This window comes from Vigna angularis, chromosome 2 (genome assembly GCF_016808095.1).
Source record: "Vigna angularis cultivar LongXiaoDou No.4 chromosome 2, ASM1680809v1, whole genome shotgun sequence".
Lineage (NCBI taxonomy): Eukaryota > Viridiplantae > Streptophyta > Magnoliopsida > Fabales > Fabaceae > Vigna > Vigna angularis.
In genome coordinates this window covers 42,979,451-42,997,395 of record NC_068971.1, presented here as the reverse complement: position 1 = coordinate 42,997,395, position 17,945 = coordinate 42,979,451, and the positions used below count along the sequence as shown (strand labels likewise).

At 35.6% G+C, this 17,945-nt stretch overlaps 3 protein-coding genes across 4 annotated transcripts; 2 read left to right on the top strand and 1 right to left on the bottom strand.

Moving 5' to 3' along the window:
* Positions 1 to 314: 314 nt before the first annotated feature.
* LOC108323007 (26S proteasome regulatory subunit 4 homolog A) lies at positions 315 to 4,515 on the top strand. The gene is made up of 6 exons (XM_017555334.2): positions 315 to 863; positions 1,784 to 2,029; positions 2,947 to 3,116; positions 3,288 to 3,504; positions 3,612 to 3,752; positions 4,232 to 4,515. The coding sequence occupies exons 1-6, from the start codon at positions 381 to 383 to the stop codon at positions 4,313 to 4,315; spliced, it is 1,341 nt and encodes a 446-aa protein (XP_017410823.1). The 5' UTR covers positions 315 to 380; the 3' UTR covers positions 4,316 to 4,515.
* Positions 4,516 to 5,938: 1,423 nt separating this feature from the next.
* Positions 5,939 to 7,431, top strand: LOC128195413 (uncharacterized). 2 transcript variants are annotated; one of them, XR_008246862.1, is made up of 4 exons: positions 5,939 to 6,321; positions 6,403 to 6,764; positions 6,870 to 7,127; positions 7,378 to 7,431. XR_008246862.1 is itself a non-coding variant. In XM_052872813.1 (3 exons), the coding sequence occupies exons 2-3, from the start codon at positions 6,823 to 6,825 to the stop codon at positions 7,415 to 7,417; spliced, it is 345 nt and encodes a 114-aa protein (XP_052728773.1). In that variant the 5' UTR covers positions 5,939 to 6,321; positions 6,403 to 6,822; the 3' UTR covers positions 7,418 to 7,431. The 2 variants fall into 2 exon arrangements, 1 of the variants encoding a protein (XP_052728773.1); XM_052872813.1 differs by having other exon boundaries at positions 6,403 to 7,127.
* Positions 7,432 to 10,210: 2,779 nt separating this feature from the next.
* On the bottom strand, positions 10,211 to 15,662 carry LOC108323013 (transcription factor PIF1). The gene is given in 9 exon segments (XM_052872812.1): positions 10,211 to 10,574; positions 10,965 to 11,037; positions 11,413 to 11,799; positions 12,095 to 12,160; positions 12,266 to 12,331; positions 12,423 to 12,518; positions 14,464 to 14,738; positions 14,741 to 15,225; positions 15,315 to 15,662. Coding segments are annotated over 8 exon segments (1,512 nt in total). The 5' UTR covers positions 15,383 to 15,662; the 3' UTR covers positions 10,211 to 10,574; positions 10,965 to 10,968.
* Between the last annotated feature and the right edge of the window lie 2,283 nt (positions 15,663 to 17,945).

Sequence of the window (17,945 nt, the reverse complement as noted above, 5' to 3'; positions counted from 1 at the left end):
AGAATTCAAACATATTTTCAAATCCAAAAATACATTTTGAATTGTACCATTCGTGTCGTACTTATAGTTCTCAAACCTTACACCCCACCCCACCACAAAAGGGTAAAGAAAGATAGGTTTGGGGACACAGTAAGGTGACAAAATTACCTTATCATATTTTATATAAATTTATGAGTAAAATTGGAATATACAATTTTTAGGGGTGAGGGAAGAAACAATGGGGGTGCAGGAAACAATTCCGGATTATTTGTTTCACGAACTAATGGGCTTTTTGGTTCAATTAATGGTTTAACTTGTTCACAAAGGCAAGGAGCGAGTATACGTATATATTTCATTCTAACTTTTTCTCTTGCTTTCTCGTATTGCGAAATTGGGAAGACATGGGTCAGGGAACACCCGGCGGTTTGAACAGGCAAGGTCTTCCGGGGGACCGGAAGCCGGACGGCGGTGACAAGAAGGAGAAGAAGTTTGAGCCAGCGGCGCCGCCGGCTCGAGTAGGGCGGAAGCAGCGAAAGCAGAAGGGGCCGGAGGCGGCGGCACGGTTGCCGACGGTGACGCCGCTTTCCAAGTGCAAGCTGCGGCTGCTAAAGCTGGAGCGCATAAAGGACTACCTTTTGATGGAGGAGGAGTTCGTGGCGAACCAGGAGAGGCTGAAGCCGCAGGAGGAGAAGGCCGAGGAAGACAGATCCAAGGTCGACGATCTCAGGGGTTCGCCTATGAGTGTTGGCAACCTCGAGGAACTCATCGACGAGAATCACGCCATTGTTTCGTCCTCGGTGGGTCCTGAGTACTACGTTGGTATCTTGTCTTTCGTCGATAAGGATCAGCTCGAGCCTGGATGCGCCATTCTGATGCATAACAAGGTAGGGTTAGGGTGTGATAGGGTTTTGTTTGTTTACTCCTGATTGGTTAAATTTTTATGGCCTTTTGATTGAATGTTGTTTCTTTTTGTGATGGATTTGGGGGATAGGGTTTAGTGGTTAGATTGTGTGTTTCAGGTAGGCGAAGTGGGGGTTTGTTGCGTGGAAATGGTGTGTGTTGTAGGTGAATAGAAGAATCTGGTGGTGAATAAAGGTTAAGATCTTTGAACTGCTCTTCATGGCAGAGCAGTCTTCTTTCAAAGAATCTCTGTCCTTATTCCGTACACAACCTTCGGGATGTTCGGAATTCTGAACATATAATTGCGTCTTTAATTGGGATAGAACTGTTACATTTCACCTCTGGCTGAAAACTTGTTTGGGTGTATGTTTGAATTTGATTATGTTTTTGGCGAAAACCCCCTTTCAATGGGGTTTCTATTCTGGTTTATAATCTGTTTTAAAAATATATTTAGTTAATCAAGGAATACACTAGGTCAGTTAATACATTTAAATTAATCATGTTTTGAGTACTTGGAACACGAATAGTATTCGGAAGGACTAAAAGTTTCATAGATAATGCTTGTTGAAGTAGTTAATGGGCATGCTATCATATTAAGAGCTGTTGAAGGTTTTTCTGTTCTTGTGGACAACATTTTGAGGAGTTATTATGTGTTGCTGTTGCCTGGTATAATCTAGTCATGGCAAGTTGTAATCCATGACACCGGAAACTATAAAGAGGTGAGAAAAGTTGTGAAAAGGTATTTTTGTTGGACTGTCTGTCTTTTTGGAAGAAATGGACATGGGAGGTTGACATGACTTTTTTTATGTTTCAATCAGTTATCTTTTCTTACACATTTGATATTTGATTGGATTCAAGAATGGTAATGCTTCTTCTGATCTTATCATGTATGGTTCTTTACCAGGTTCTCTCTGTCGTTGGGCTTCTTCAAGATGAAGTTGATCCTATGGTCTCTGTCATGAAGGTTGAGAAGGCACCTTTGGAATCATATGCTGACATTGGTGGTTTAGATGCCCAGATACAGGAAATTAAAGAAGCAGTTGAGCTTCCACTGACACATCCTGAACTGTATGAAGACATTGGTATCAAGCCTCCTAAGGGAGTCATTTTATATGGAGAACCTGGAACTGGGAAGACATTACTTGCAAAGGTGTGCATTTTTTTGTCTTATAGGGTGATATCTAAACATCTTTTCAACTTCTCATTTTATCTGTTTAATTACCGGGTTTGAAATTCTGTTCATCTCTACTTTCTGAAAATGAGGTTTTATTGATTATCTGGTTTATATGGTTTATTATAGAGTGTTTTTTAATGTCTGTCCGCAAAATTTATTTATTCATTATTTTTCTGTTTTCTTAAATTCTGTTATTTGTTCTTTATTAGTCAGCGGTTTTACAGATAATGGAGGACAACGTGTAAATGTCTTGTTTTAGACCCTTCAGCTTTTCATAATCATTTTGCAGAAGACTTGTCTTTTTTTAATGTTTAATTATTAATCCGTGATTGATGAACTTGATAGAATTTAAGTTCTAGGAATTAAGGGAGGAAATTGAGAGAATAGAAACTGAATAATATTTTCCAAGCATTTTGATGTATTATGTCACAAGATATGAACCACTGGCATGTTTTTGTCTAGATCATAATCCTAGGTAAACGAGGAAATATGGAAACTAATCCTGAAAGATATAAAGTACGTTTTTTCAAAGTTTTCTTCATTCAAAAAATAGTCACTTTTTAAACGTTTTTTTATTAGGCTAAAGTTAAATTGATATTGTGTTAGAATTTAATAGTCCTATGTCAAGTTGTTTATTCTTTGTTGCGTCAAACATCATTTAATTAAATCAAAAGTTGGTTAATAAGTAGCAGCTTGCTGTTCGCTTATGGAAACAGAAACTAACAAAATTTGAAGTAAATTTTATCTGTTAAATATTTTTGATGTTTTGCATAATGTTTACTGTAATTATAGTTTTATCAGTATGCAATTATGATGCATTTGTTGATCCTTGTATCAGTGTCAACTTTGATATTGTTATTCAGTTTGGTCTAACAAAGCCTTTTTACTTTCAGGCCGTGGCAAACTCAACATCAGCAACCTTCTTACGTGTTGTTGGTAGTGAATTAATACAAAAATACTTGGGAGATGGTCCAAAACTTGTAAGGGAACTTTTCCGGGTTGCTGATGATCTTTCCCCATCTATTGTTTTCATTGATGAAATTGATGCTGTTGGTACGAAGAGGTAAGTTATTGAATATTAGCTTCAGGAATCACTACTGATACATTATCTATCCTCGATTCTCTTGAGTTTTTTTCTTTTATACTTATCTTTGGAGAGGGGGTGTAGGGTGTGGGACAGGTAGAAGAGTGATATCTTAGACAATTCTTAGTATGTCTCTTGTATGCTTTGCAGGTATGATGCCCACTCAGGTGGAGAACGTGAGATTCAGAGGACTATGTTGGAGTTGCTGAACCAGTTAGATGGTTTTGATTCAAGAGGAGATGTGAAAGTGATTCTTGCAACCAACAGAATTGAAAGCCTTGATCCAGCCCTGCTGCGTCCTGGTCGAATAGACAGGAAGATTGAGTTTCCTCTCCCTGATATCAAAACCAGAAGACGCATTTTCCAGGTAGGTGTGCTAGTATTGTGAAAACGTAATTTCAGGTTTCACTGTTATATCTTAAATATGCATATTTTACTTTAATGACTAACAGTTCTTATACCTGTGAAATTTAGATTCACACATCAAGGATGACATTAGCTGATGATGTCAACTTAGAAGAATTTGTTATGACTAAGGATGAGTTCTCTGGAGCTGATATAAAAGCTATATGTACTGAAGCTGGCTTACTTGCATTACGGGAACGCCGAATGAAGGTTAGAATTATCTTTATATTTGTATAGTTATGGCCAAAACAATGTGACCCTGTCGAAATATATTATGACACTCTGTTGCTGTTAGGAATTACTAAGTTATTAGTATGGATAAGCTCATTTGATGGCTCAAATTCATATATTAACATAAGAAAATATATTGCATTGGTTGGTTGGATATTGTAAGTTTAGACACACCATTAAAGAAATTGCAAGAAAAATTGGAGGGAGTTGAGGTGGGAATATTGAGAAAATGGAACTGGAAAACAATCTTCCTTAAATATATTTCTTGTAATTTAGAGAGATTGCTTATTCTCATCCCAAGCCTATGTGGAGGGAGGGGAGATCACTGTAATTCTGGACCTAATTGTATTGTATTTTGAAGTGTTTCCTATTTTACAGGTTGAGGTCTTCTGCTTATCTATATTCAATTTTCTGTTTTGTTTTTGTTTACCCTCATGACCATTTTGTTTGATCTTCAGGTGACGCATGCCGACTTTAAGAAGGCTAAGGATAAAGTTATGTTTAAGAAGAAAGAAGGGGTGCCAGAAGGACTCTATATGTGAAGCATCTTTTATCATATACCCGGCCTTTATTATAGTCTTTTGTGCTGTGAACGATTTGTTTGAATTACGGTCGATTATGGATCGAAGTTGTCATGGGATTTCATCTCACCGAACTATAGTCACGTATAGTTTTCTTTTATTTAGAACAAATGGGAAAATTTCCCGCCATTTCTTCCTCGTCAATGTATGCTTTTCTGCAATATGTGCTGCTACCTTAAGTAAGAGTTGCTCAATCCAGTCGAGTAACACGATCAAGCTCCTGGTTATTGGGAATTGCACCTGATGAACAAATCCAATCCTCATATTATTCACTTAACTTTGCGTTCCAATTGTCGGTCCTAGCTACAGAGCAATCCCCATCACGGATTACGTAGTGCATGATGAGGGTTTTGAATCTACTAAAACAGCCATCCTCACGCAAGGAGATAAAGAAAAAACGAAATATTTTCTTAAAAAATTAAAGAATTTACTGTATCTTTTTTATCAGCAAATGTTAGTATTTTTTTTAGTGGGGTAATGAACTCAACCTTTCTTATTTTTCTTTTCATGCTCTTTAAACCAACATCCGAATGTTGAAGAGTTGAATCTACGACCTTATCTATTCTTATTCATTCTTATATATCTAATCATGATTTCTTTATTTTTCTTCAATCCAATTTCATTTTATTTATATCCAGTTTTCGTTATGTAACTATTAATCAGAGTGGATAAATAAGACCATCATTAATTGCACATCATTAATTGCACTGTCTATGCAAGATCATACTAGACTTTCCACTAAACGTGAACTCCCTTTATTCCTTAATTCTCTGTTAAGAGTTCAATAGTTTTTAAAAATTGATTACATTTACGTTTTTTTTTCTTAATTGACTTTCAAAAGTTGATGAACTCTTAACAAATTTTTGAAAACTAACAATCTTTTAATTGGATATTAGAAACAGATTATTTCTTAATCAACTTTAAGAATTGATTAGTTCTTAATTGACTGTAAAAACTGATGATTTCTTAATCGACTTTCAAAAATTGATTACAAATGTGCTTCAAAATACAAATCAAAATAAAATAAACAAAACAGAAAAAAAAAACAATTAACAAAATTTAACAAAATTTCAAATAAAAAATAATAACAAAATACAATTGCAATATCTAAAAAAAAACTAAAATTAAATTAAACAATTACGAACAAAATAACAAAAATCAATACAATTTCAAAATAAATAAATAAATGATTAAATATTGCAAATTTATTAAAATAAATAAAACATAAAATTAAAAATTAAAATTAAATAATAAAAAACATACAATTTAAAATAATAAATTGTTATTTTAAATGTTCTTTTTAAACAATTTAAAGTAATTTTTTAGTGTTATTTTAAATTGTATGTTTTTTTATTTAATTTTAATTATTAATTTTATGTTTTGTTTGTTTTAATAAATTTTCAATATTTAATAATTGTTATTAAAATAATTTTTTTGTTGTTTGAAATTATATTGATTTTTGTTATTTGTTTATAATTGTTTAATTTAATTTTTTATTCTCAGAAGTTATATTTGTAATTTTGGAGATTTACGAAGAAAAAAGGGAGACATGGAAAGAAACACCAACGTGAAATTAGTCTATTTCTATGTAGCCAAATTTTTTTAACATAACTAAATAAATGTGAACAGCCATATTAAGAAAATGCAGGGGCAGTATAGTCGGGGAGTGAAAGTCTAGGGAGTGAGTCTACACCTGAGAAGACTAGCACACAGTTTCTTGGGCCTAATTTATTACTAAAGCATTTCTTGGGCCTAAGAACATTCCAACATGTTACACTACCAAATTCTTCAGAGCATTAATACGATGGAAAAAAAAAATCCTGTGGTAAGCATCAAGGGAAGTACAGAAAGCAACAAATTCCCATTGTTAGAGTGGAGCATTTGTTGATTTCTTGCGACGCGACTTAATCCAGAACGCTATTCGGCTTAATTGTACGGAAGCAACGAGAGCGAGTAACAGAGACCAGGTACCAACTAATAGATAGCCCAGTTTACGAATTCTGTAGTAAATATGATTGGGACTAACCAAGCCCAATGCCCACATGTAGGTGAGGAGCATGCAGGAAGCTGCAGCGATCATCAAAATGGCCAAGATCCACATGACCACCCTGTTTTCAAGCGGAAAGCCGCTCATGAGAAGCAGCATCACACACAGTGACGAAAAGAAAGAACAAGAGTTGAAGAAAATGAACTTCATAAAATCTGGTGACCAAGCATAACCCACAACCGCCGTGCCTGCTTCGCAGAAACCGTAATCAGGGCATGTAAACCCATCTTCGGTTGTATCGCCTTGCCATACACCACCGGGTGGGCTTATCACTGACTGAAACGTCATCGTTGCAATCACAGTTGCTGCCACCATCAATTGCTCCCTCGTCTTTTTGTCTATCCAATTCCCTTCGTCTAGCAGGTATGTTCTACAGAATCTCTCCAATCTGCTCCACCTGTCCTCTCCTTGTTCGCTACTCATGTTCATTTTTGGTGATGGCACTGGGGCCGCTGATGCTTCTGGAAGATCGTTTCTGGGTAGTGAGGGTGCTGCTGATGTTTGTGGAGTATCATTGTTGGTTAGTGAGGATGATGATGATGATGATGCTTGGGGAGGATCTTCTTGCACAATCACAACACCTATGCTTTGTGAGGATGCTTCTTCCTGTCTAGATATTGACAGAGTCCTAAAATCTCTTGGATACTGCTCCAATGTCTCCATAGCTATTAAACTCTCCCTATTCAAATTTCTTGTTTCTGGACTCATTTCAGATACTGCAAGCAGGTATTTAATTATCTGCATAAGTCACACATTCACAAATGTTAAATATCTTTTCTCAATCTATCTCTCCCTTCTTGGCATTACATTTACGTTCCTTTAGAATTTTGTTTGCATTGAATTCCTTTAGAAATTCACTCAACTTTTTTTGTGTGTGAATAAAAAGTACCTTGATTTGTCTGTGCTTGACTGCTAAGCACAGAAGACTGTTATCTTCTCTGTCTTTGACTGATAGAAACCGACTGTCACCTCTCAGTGATTCCACTAGCAATTTCAAGGCCTCAAAATGGTTATAGCGAACGCACAATCGCAGAGCAGAGCCATCTTCATCACCACTCTCCACCATCTCAATGGAATCTGGCTTGGCTTTGATCAACTCTTTCATTGCTTCCACGCGCCCTCTCATTGAAGCAAAGTGGAGAGGAAGCATGTCATCTTTGTCACGAACCAAACACATTTCTGGGTTTGTAATCAACAGCTCTTTCACAACCTCAGTGTGGCCTTTGGCTGAAGCCAAATGAAGAGGGCAACGTCCTTCTGAGTCCAATTCAGTGGCTAAACTGGGACTATTCCGAAGCAGAACCTGACAGAACTCCAAATATCCAAGCAAAGAGGCTATGTGTAATGGGGTTTCAGTGAAGGGGCAGAGTGACACTCTGCTCAGAATAAGAGGGTCTTTCTGGACCAGTTGATTTAAGGTACTGACACATCCTTTCATTGATGCATCATAAAGTTTTCTCATTGCATCATCATCCTCTACTTTTTTGTCTTCCAAAATATCCATTGAAGACTGTTGTTGCAAGTCAATGTTCTTGGTATCTCAAAGGTTAGTATATCCAACAAATATTGATGAATGGGAGATGATAGAAAAACGCCTCATCTTTTAGTCTTCATCCATTCAACTTCAATAACATAATATTTTTATTTTAAAATATAAAATAATTTAATCAACTACAAAATTAAAAGTATTTTTTCTTACTAGGTGTTTCATTGGTGTAGGAAAATTTAAGATTGTCCACCTAAAATTTTTCTAATGAATGACCTCATAAAAGAAAAAAGACAAGAAAATTATGCTTTGAGCATTGTATGAAGAGCCTATACAATGTTAGAATGATTGAATGATTCAACAAATATTTTAATTAATAATGTATATTCCCGACGGCCACGGTGATTATTTTAATTCCAGCCGGCATGGTAATTGTTTTATTTTGTGGTGCTACGTGTTTGAATTTTCTTATAAATTGTAAAATGAAAAAGAGAAAAAAAATGGACAAAATTGATCATGAGATACTTTTATACTCATTTGATATATTAAGTTTGTTTTTCTATTACAAAAAATATGTTAAATAAGTGTAAGTATGTCAAACTACTATTTTTTTAAAAAATATTATTATAAAAATCAAGAGTTGATTTAAGAGGGATTATCATAATTTAATATCAATGTAATGTATGTGTAACTTGGAGAGTTATGTGTTATTGGAGTTTTTGTAATTTTTACTGATGAAAAGAGTTTGTAATTTTATTGAATAAAAAATTGCACTAGAAAGGTTTGTAATTTTGTCAACAAAAAATTACATAAGAATTAACAAATTTTTACTTTAATTTATGAATGTAGCTTCGCTTGAATAAATTATTTTCATATTATTTAGTAACATAATGCATTGTCCGGTCTTTTTCTTTACTTCTTGTAATGGAAAAATGATGTCTGAACAAAATTAAGACTAAAAAAGTAGAGTGAAAGATATTATTGATAGTAACATATTTCTTTTATCGAATTAGGGACTAGAAAAGGAAATGAGTGATTGGTAATTTCATTTTGACCATTTGAAATTTGTGCTGAGCAGAGACAAATAATTCAAGGATGAGTTGTTAAGCCCTGTGGTTTCATGCAGATTTTGACCAAATATTTATGGAGGTTTCTTCTTGCACCCCATATTTGTTTTTCTGCACCCTAACTTTTTGAAAAGGTCATTACTAACCTTTGACTTTGACTATGATAAAAAGGTTAAGTAGGGTAAAACCTCTTCTCTCTTTCATAACTTTCATCTCTTGCATGGCACCTGTAAATTGTGCACACCTAGTCTTCTCTTACTCTCTTGCACCCTTCTTTCATTCTCACTTTCAGTAATCTTCATCAACACCCTACACTCTCACGTCTTGCACTTTTTTGCATTCTCATCGTTGCACCTCCTTCTTCATCTTTCTTTGTGATATTTCTCGTCATTTGTCACCATTGTTAAGGTAAGCATGCCCTTAATTGATGTTCGTGAGGGGTAAGAACTTGAAATTCAGTTAAGTTTGTGGCGTGGACGCATCGAATTTCAAAATCTTGATTTAGGATATATACCAGATTGCGAAATTTAATGAGGGTATATACTATATTTCAAAATCGAGTTGAAGATACGTATAGAATTTTGAAATCCGGTTTTGTTTTATTTATTGGGAATATTTAATATGTCCTGCTTTTGTTATTTTTTTTTTTAATTTTAGTTATTTGATGTGTTTTGTTTTTTTTTTTTTCTAAGTTTAGTTATTTGATGTGTTGTTTTTAATGTCTGTTGGAATTTATTTATTAAAAAAATGACAAGAAAACAAGGTATCTTTACATACTGGATTGATAAGCTAAAATGACACCCATACTCGTAGAAAAGATCATGACATCTGCTTGTAGAAAAGGTGATCCTGAGTAGAGATGCTGCACTAGTTGATCTATAAAAAATTAATTTCAATTTACTTATATATTTTTTATCTAAATAATATATTTTGTTATAAAATATTTTAAATTTTCTACAAAAATAAATATCTCATAAATATTTTTCCTTCAAATTGTATTAATTTTTACAAATAATTAAAACTTCACTAATTTAAGAGAGAAAATAGATGATACAGTTTTTTTATAAACAAATATTAGTCATTAACATTATATTATTAGAATAAACCAAAAATCTCTCTCTCTCTCTCTTTTTTTTTTTTTTAATTCTTACAAACTAATCTTATAACTTTTAAGTGTTAATTTGAGAGTTCAACTCACAAATTCTAGGATGCTTTCAAATCATATAACTGTGCATGGTGACAGAATCTTTATCTGGGTTATGTAGATAAGTGATTCAATTTCACTTTCATAAATAATAGTAACGAAGTTCACATGCTCCTGTAACGTTTAACAAGAGAAAATGGTACTACATAATGAATCTGAAACACAAGACTAAAAGTAGGAAGGTATGATGTGGGCTAAAATGCAACTTCATCTGTTCTGCCATCTATCGAGTTCCTCGTCTCATATCAAACACTCTCTAAAAATGAAAGTTGAAGACAGGGAAAACTTCGTTGCAATAATTTACATGTTAGCTGTGTATAGAATAGATTAGCTTGCTACTGAGAACAGCTAAAAAGTTCGTTCTCTTGAAACTACAAAACTTTTGCACCTGTAATTTAGGTGTCGGAAAATCTAACCTGCAATGCACACGGTCGATTGTTAATTATGGTTGTCCCTGTTTTTGTGAAATATATTCAGGACTTTCAATTCACACTACCATTGTGACTGCTAGTGGAAAAAGCTATACAACTATATGCCGCACCATTTGAATAGTCACCCCCTTCATTGTAACTATAACAATAATTTTTCCCCTGATGAATGATAAAAACATTGAAATATTTAGAAGTAGCCATGTTTGCATTATATATTTAGAATTTTTAATACGTAGAAAGCTGCCGGAAATTATCATGCTCCGGAAGCTTATGACGCAAGAACACAGTAAGCAAAAATTAAAATTTAAGAACCAGATTGCATGGCAAACTATACTTTTTCAGTATGTTAATAAGGCTCGTAGAATAAATTCTCACCTGACTAACGGCTTTCTGGATTATCCCTACTGGTACTGGGCTTGCCAACATTTGGTTGGTTCATTGCCTGATTCTGCACACGCAAATACAGCTCAATTCATAAACGTTCATACTCTGCTCGATTAGACAATAAAAAATATAAGCAACTTTGCTAAACTTGAGTTTTCTTTAGTTAGACTTTTTCTTCCCAATTAAGAGGGAGCTATAAGTAAAATCAGAATTCAATATCTGATGTATGAGTTATCAGGAACATAAGACATACTTTTTAGCACACAATCAGAACATCATTTGCAGTGATCTCTAAGATGGGTACTACAAGATGCACAGAAGTAAAATAGTTTGTCATGGTGGCAGGAAATCTAATGGACGACCTCACGTGCAACAAATTACTTCACACGTAGTTTAAGAAAAAAATTCAAGTCAGAAATAGTATTAGAGGACAAAGTACCTGAATTACTTGAAACTGCATCTGGTGGGGACCAAGATATTGTTGATAAGGATCCGTGAAGTTTGGGAGACGTGAGTGGTTTGGATCAGGTGGACCAGCTGCAACCATATTTTTATCTGACTGATTTTCTGCTTGCATTCTGGAAGAATCGGGAGCAGGAACACGCGGCATGTGGAAAGGAGGCATTGGAAACCTTGGTCCCAAATGAGCCGCTGCTGTTGCTGCTGGCAAAGCAGAACCAGGTAACATATTGGGAAACGGCATCACAGGTCTGTTCATTCCCATTTCCATTCCCATACCCATTCCAACCCCCATCCCCATTGCTGGCATGTACTGCTGGATTCCAGGAAACATCATAGGTACCATGCCACATCCCATGGACATCATCTGTGTAAGACATGAAAGTACATAACATGGAAGGAATAACTTGATACACTATGTATAGAATACGAACATTGTAATACTAGTGTGCACTTCAATGAAAAATATTAAAGCCCTTCATCTAAATTGTATGTGACCTAGCACTGGAAGACGGTGCATTCAAAGCAAAACATGTTGCATAAAAGTAAAACATGAACTGAGCACAGATTAAACAGTCTAAGAAAATTATTGTCTCACACAATACAGTATCCATGGAAATGAATTAAAACAAACTCCATCTACAAAAAAACGAAGAGTCTACCTGCACTTGTAACTGCAATGATTTCAAGTACGAAATTGCTTCATCCAACATTGAAGCTTTGTCCGACTATGAATTCAAAATAGGGACCAGAATTAGAAAGAAATTATTAAGGAAATAAAATCTAAATTCTGCCCATTCTTGAGAAGTTAAAAATTTTACAAGTCCGTTTACCTTATTACATCGAGGTATAAGTTCTTGCAGAGCTCTCATCTTTTCATTAATCCGATCACGACGCCTCTGTGTGCAAATGCCAAGTGAAAGCTTTTATGTTCTGAGAAAGAAAGGCGTATAAAAGATGTGAACTCAAAAAAGAAATGAAAGTACATACCCTCTCAGAGAGATTATGGACCTCCGCTGCACGTGATCTCTTTGTAGATGTTGATCCTCGAGCTTGTTTCTTTGCTTCCGATTCAAAATCAACATCCTTTTTTTCCAGCAGGACAAAATGAAATAAGAATATAGAAGAAGAAATTAGTTAAATTTAAATATATCGTAGAATAACAGTTGGAGAGAAAAAACTGCTAGTGAGCTATTGACCTGTGTCATCCCCAATTGGTTGAAACAGACTATCTTATTAGGGATATTAGAACTTAGTTTTAGTTTAAGAAAACAATAAATTTGAAGAGGGAAAGGTTAACAATTTCATAGTTTTCCACAAAGTCATTACACATGTCATGGGTAATAAACGAAATCATCTCACACCACCAGGTCAGGAAACTTAAAAATGATAATAGGATATGCATATAAGCTTAGCTAATAGTCATAGCTGCATCTGTTATAGTTGGATTACTCAAATCAAACTTATATTTTACGATCACAAGATCATCCATTCATAGATATGGTAATTTCTGCTTTGTTGAACTACTAACATCTACGAAATCAAAGAGAAAGGGTGAGAAAATGTCTCTCCAGCACAAGCCATGTATAAACTGTGTGAAATCATGCCTCAGCACATTATTAATTGATTATTTACCTTTGACAATGACAACTTAAAACGCTGGAACTTAGTTACTATTTTTAGCACACACTTGAAAATCACTCCCTAACTTTAAACCAAAAAGGTTACTCCCTAACTAAAGTACTCATCAACCATACTTAAATTCGACCAAATGCATTCGACGAGTCACTTCAATCGTCATAATAATCTTGAAATTTGATTTAATGTCGTAGTGTTGATACCTTTACTCCTCCATTTGCATGCGTACCCTTCCAAGGCCCCTTCAGAACGAAAGCATAAAAGTAAAAGAAAACACTGAGGTTTAAGTGTTTCACAAGCAAATAGCTATTTATGTTGAATTGAAGTGTATCGCTTTGAATTTAATAAGTAATGACACGGTCATATATATTTACATTTATTTACTATATTATAAAAATAAAATAATTATAAAAACTAAAGTTTTATATATTTAAAAAAACATTAAAAAAAACAATATCAAATAAATGTAAAGAATTTAGTGTCAAAATATTATTTTTTAATACAAGTCATTGAGTCATTGATTCATGATAAATTAATATACATTTAACGTAGAAGTAAAATAGTCATAAAAAATAAATTTTTATACTTTTAAAAAAGAAAAAAAATAATATTAAAATGTAAAAAAAGAATTATGGGTCTAAAAGTATCATTTCTTCCGTCATTACTATGACAATTTTTTTACCATCTATGCCAAAATTATCAGCAGTCATTTTTATACAGAAAAATTATAGATTTTAATTAAACTTAACATATTTTTAACCATATCAATCCTAAATTGTTAAAAAAATCGCCGATTCTTTTTGTAATTCCTCAAAACTCATACTTAAATACTGGTTGTCAGTGTAAATTACGTGTCAAAATTAAACTTAAAGAATTTAGTTAAAATATATCAAAAGTATAAAAAATTGATTAAGGTATTTTAATTAATCATTGAAAAGAAAATTATTATAAAGAGTTATTTGTATGCATTATTAGTATAGACAATTACATTAATAAATATATTCCTTTAAATATAAATTTTAAAATAACTATTCAAATAAAAAAATTTTATGATTAGATATTAATGTTAAAAAGATTAGTATTGCGAATCTATTTAAATTTAATCCAATTTTAAAATATCTTCAATCATTTCCATGAACACGAAAGTTAGACATTCATGCCATCCATACACGTGTCGTGGACATGCGCAGCCACGACGGTGAAAGTGACGGTATCAGAAGTGCGCACGGCCACAGCACCGAAATGAATGCAGCAGGAAGGGGAGTGCTCACGTAAACCCACGTCACCCACCCGGCGCACGATAGCAAATGCCAACGCACACGAAATTTGTAAACTGTAACTATGATTTGATGTGAGAGCCAAAGAAACAACTGAGTCAATTCAATTCACTCACCTCGCTCTGAGAATCCCATTCCTCCGCCTCCCGACCCTTCCGCTTCCGCTCTTCCGCCTGCGCCACCTGAACTGGCTCGCCGCTAGTACTCGAACTGCCCGGCGACGATGCCATAGTCACGTCGCACATCATCGTGCTCCTTCCGTCACCGGCACTCGTCGAAGGCACCGGACCGCCGGCGCCTCCTTCTGTCGGTTCCGCCGCGTTCCTCACAGTTTCCGAAACTCTCGAAACCGCCGCTGCCGTTGCGGCCGGCGTCTCGCAGGAATCCACCCTGTGGATTCCTTCGCGGATGCCTTCACGCTCTCCTCGGCGGCTCTCGTGTTGTGCCGCGCGAAGTACGCGAAGTTCGGCGTCTTCGGTTCCAGCCGTCTCGGCAGCGGAATTGGAGGTCGAGGCGGTGCGGACATGGGGCGGTGGTCTGTAAGCTGAGACGTGGCGAGAGTTTGCATGGCGGTGCTGTTGTTAACGGTGGGCGGTGAGTAGAGGAAATCGGCGCAGAAAGCCTGATCCAACGGAGGTACGTCGTCGACGTCGATTGGATAGTGTAGCCAGGAAGCCATTTCGCCTTCTTGCATGAAGAGATGTTGATTGAAATTGTCGAGCTGCGGTCGAATCTCCCTGGCCTCGGAGGGACCGGCGGCGGAGGCATCGTGGGAGTTTCTGGGCGGCGGCATCGGTTTTCTTAGAGAACGGTGGTTCTGACTCTGCATCACAACCTGGCCGTTATGCCATAGCAGCTCCATGACGTCGTCCTCTGCACTGTTTCAATTTTCATGGGTGAATTAATTAATTAATTAAAGAAAAAATGGAAAAAGAAATTGTGAAGAGCGAAGAGATAAGTTAGATACATAGAGGGTTTGTTTTGGCGAGGTAATCCTGAAGGCGTGAGAATGGGGTATTGGTTATTGTCGTCCATTTGAATATCGAAATCTTGAACGGAGTAATTGTGATCGGTGATATTGAAAGTGAGAAGAGAAGTGAAAATATAAAGAGTGAAGGGAAGTCGGTGAAGGTGAAAGAGGAGAAAGAAGTTACAGTTGTAGCTTAGTTGGAGGTTGTGATATTTTAGTTATTTAGGGTTGGTTGCAGAAGAACATGGTGTGGTTGGTGTCTTGGCTGCCTCCTACCTGCTCTTCTCTCTGTGGCTTTAGCAACACTTCACAAATACATACCCACACCAGAGATAAGATGCGAAGCTAAAGGACGAAAGGGATTTTTCACTGTTATTCACTTCTGCTTTTTCTTTTTATCATCACAGACAAAAAACTATTTTTATATATCCTCACCAATTTCTTTTTCATAAATTCTTTATACTGAGTGAGATCCTTTGGCTTCTTGATTTTTAATTTTTTGTAATGTGTGCTAATTAATAATGAAGGTGAGTATGGAATTAGAGTGTAGTAAATGTCTGTATTTATAAGTAAGTCATAAATTTTATATTAATTGGAAGGGACAGGGAGAGAACGACTCTTGGCCAGTTTAGTGTACTGGTTTCTCTGCTTATTCATGATAATTTGTCCTCATTAAACATGATTCATAATAATGATAATAATCTGTTTCCATTGATGACTATGCTGCAAAGAAAGCAGCCAAATCCAACATGCAATTGCTGGCTTTCTTATATTCCGTTGTCATTTTATTATGAAAACAAATTTTAAAAGAAAATTTGAGTTTGAAAATTCGTTTCAAATTGATAGGATTTTACAAATAACTAGTAAACACAAATAAACAAAGTGTACTTTGATTCTGTAATAAATTTAGAGTTAGATAAAAATATTTGTCATGAATACAACGGATAAAATTCGAAATGCATAATTAAAATTAACGATTAATAGATACATGTAGATAATAGATAATAAATATGTTAATGTCTAATTATAAGGTTATTATTCATATATGTTGATATTTTTTAAATAAATATTCTAATAATACCGATTTAGAATCTTTTTACAGATTGAATAACGAGTAGGTATATTAATTTATGTTTGATGCAACCCATTGTAATCCAACCCATATTAGCTTTTATACTCACTGCATTATTTAGTCTGCTATCAAAACGTAATATATGAAGTAAATACTAATAATAGAAAAAACACGGTTAAAAACGGTTTTAGAGACATGGTTAAAGTATCTTACTCAAAGCACTTCAAATTGTCTTATAAACTGGACGAGTTCTCTAGTGGTTATCCATCTTTTAAGTTACGTTATTCGTTCTCCCTTTTCCTTGTCCAATCAATGTGGGTGAGTTCCTGTTAAATGTACTTTGATGCTCAAGTTAGTAATGTAACCGAACGGTTGACACAACAAGTGATACATATGTTGTGCATCGTCCTCTTAAAGTCATACCTGAGACCTTTATTTATACTAGTTGTGATGGACTCTTATCTTTCGTTGGTCTAATGACGGTCCAATCACACTTTAATATGCATTAGAGACTTAATGAGTCATTACCACTAGACACAACCTAGGAGGAAGACCTGGTTGGAGGGACTTGGAAAGACGACCTATGAGGACGGCTTGGGTAGACGGACTTTGAAGGACGACTTGGGAGGACAGTCTGGATGGACGACTTTAGGAGGATGGTCTGGGAGGATTTCCTGGGAGGACAACCTGGTTGGAAGGATGTCCTGGGAGGACGACATGGTTGAACGAACTTGGGAGGATGGCATGAGAGGATGACTTGGGAGGACGACATGGGTGGATGGCCTGGATGGTGCTTGTTACCATGGCAGACTGTACAGTACACACCAGTGTGGTGGATCGTACGGTACACAAGCCCCCAAGCCCGAGCATGATGTTATTTTGCGAAGGGATTCTGTACATGACCTTCCTGATAAGGACAAGTTCTCTGGTTGACTTTTGCCTCTATGTCCTCTTTGTTCGTTAATTAAGATGATTGGTTGTAAGACTAAAATAGGTTGTGCCTTTGTTGGCCGAGCTGAATAGGCTACTGATCCTGCTTAAGTGACATGTCGTGGAGATTTATGGTCATTAAATTTCGATGAGGCCAATCGGGAGTCCTAACATGAAGATCCACGGTCATTGTCCTTCAATGAAGCCGGTCGAGATTTCCTTGTTGAAGATCCATGGTAGCCAACCTTCGGTGAGGTTGACCGGGATTCCTTTGGTGTAGATTCAGGTCGCCGACCTTCGATGAGGCCAGCTATGATTTCTTTGGTGCATATCCACTATCGTCGACCTTTGGTGAGGCCAATCAGGATTTATTTGGTGAAGATTCACGGTCGCCGACCTTCAATGAAGTCAGCCGAGATTCTTTTAGTGAAGATCCACGATCGTCGATCATCGATGAGTCTGACCAAGATTTCTTTGGTGAAGATTCGTGATTACTAACCTTTAATGAGACCGGCAAAATTCCTTTAATGAAGATCTACTGCCATAATTCCTTTAGTGAAAATCTAATGATAATAAAGAGTAAAAAGCTTTCATGGTTAATTGAATTGGTATACTTTTTTGTGTCA

Excerpts from the sequence above, each read along its gene's own strand:
- LOC108323007 (XM_017555334.2), top strand. The coding sequence starts at position 381 with ATGGGTCAGGGAACACCCGGCGGTTTGAACAGGCAAGGTCTTCCGGGG. Across the intron at positions 2,030-2,946 it reads GGAAGACATTACTTGCAAAG|GCCGTGGCAAACTCAACATC; the intron begins GTGTGCATTTTT and ends TTTTACTTTCAG. Across the intron at positions 3,505-3,611 it reads CCAGAAGACGCATTTTCCAG|ATTCACACATCAAGGATGAC; the intron begins GTAGGTGTGCTA and ends TGTGAAATTTAG.
- LOC128195413 (XM_052872813.1), top strand. The coding sequence starts at position 6,823 with ATGTTCATTTTTGGTGATGGCACTGGGGCCGCTGATGCTTCTGGAAGA. Across the intron at positions 7,128-7,377 it reads ATTTCAGATACTGCAAGCAG|TGATTCCACTAGCAATTTCA; the intron begins GTATTTAATTAT and ends GTCACCTCTCAG.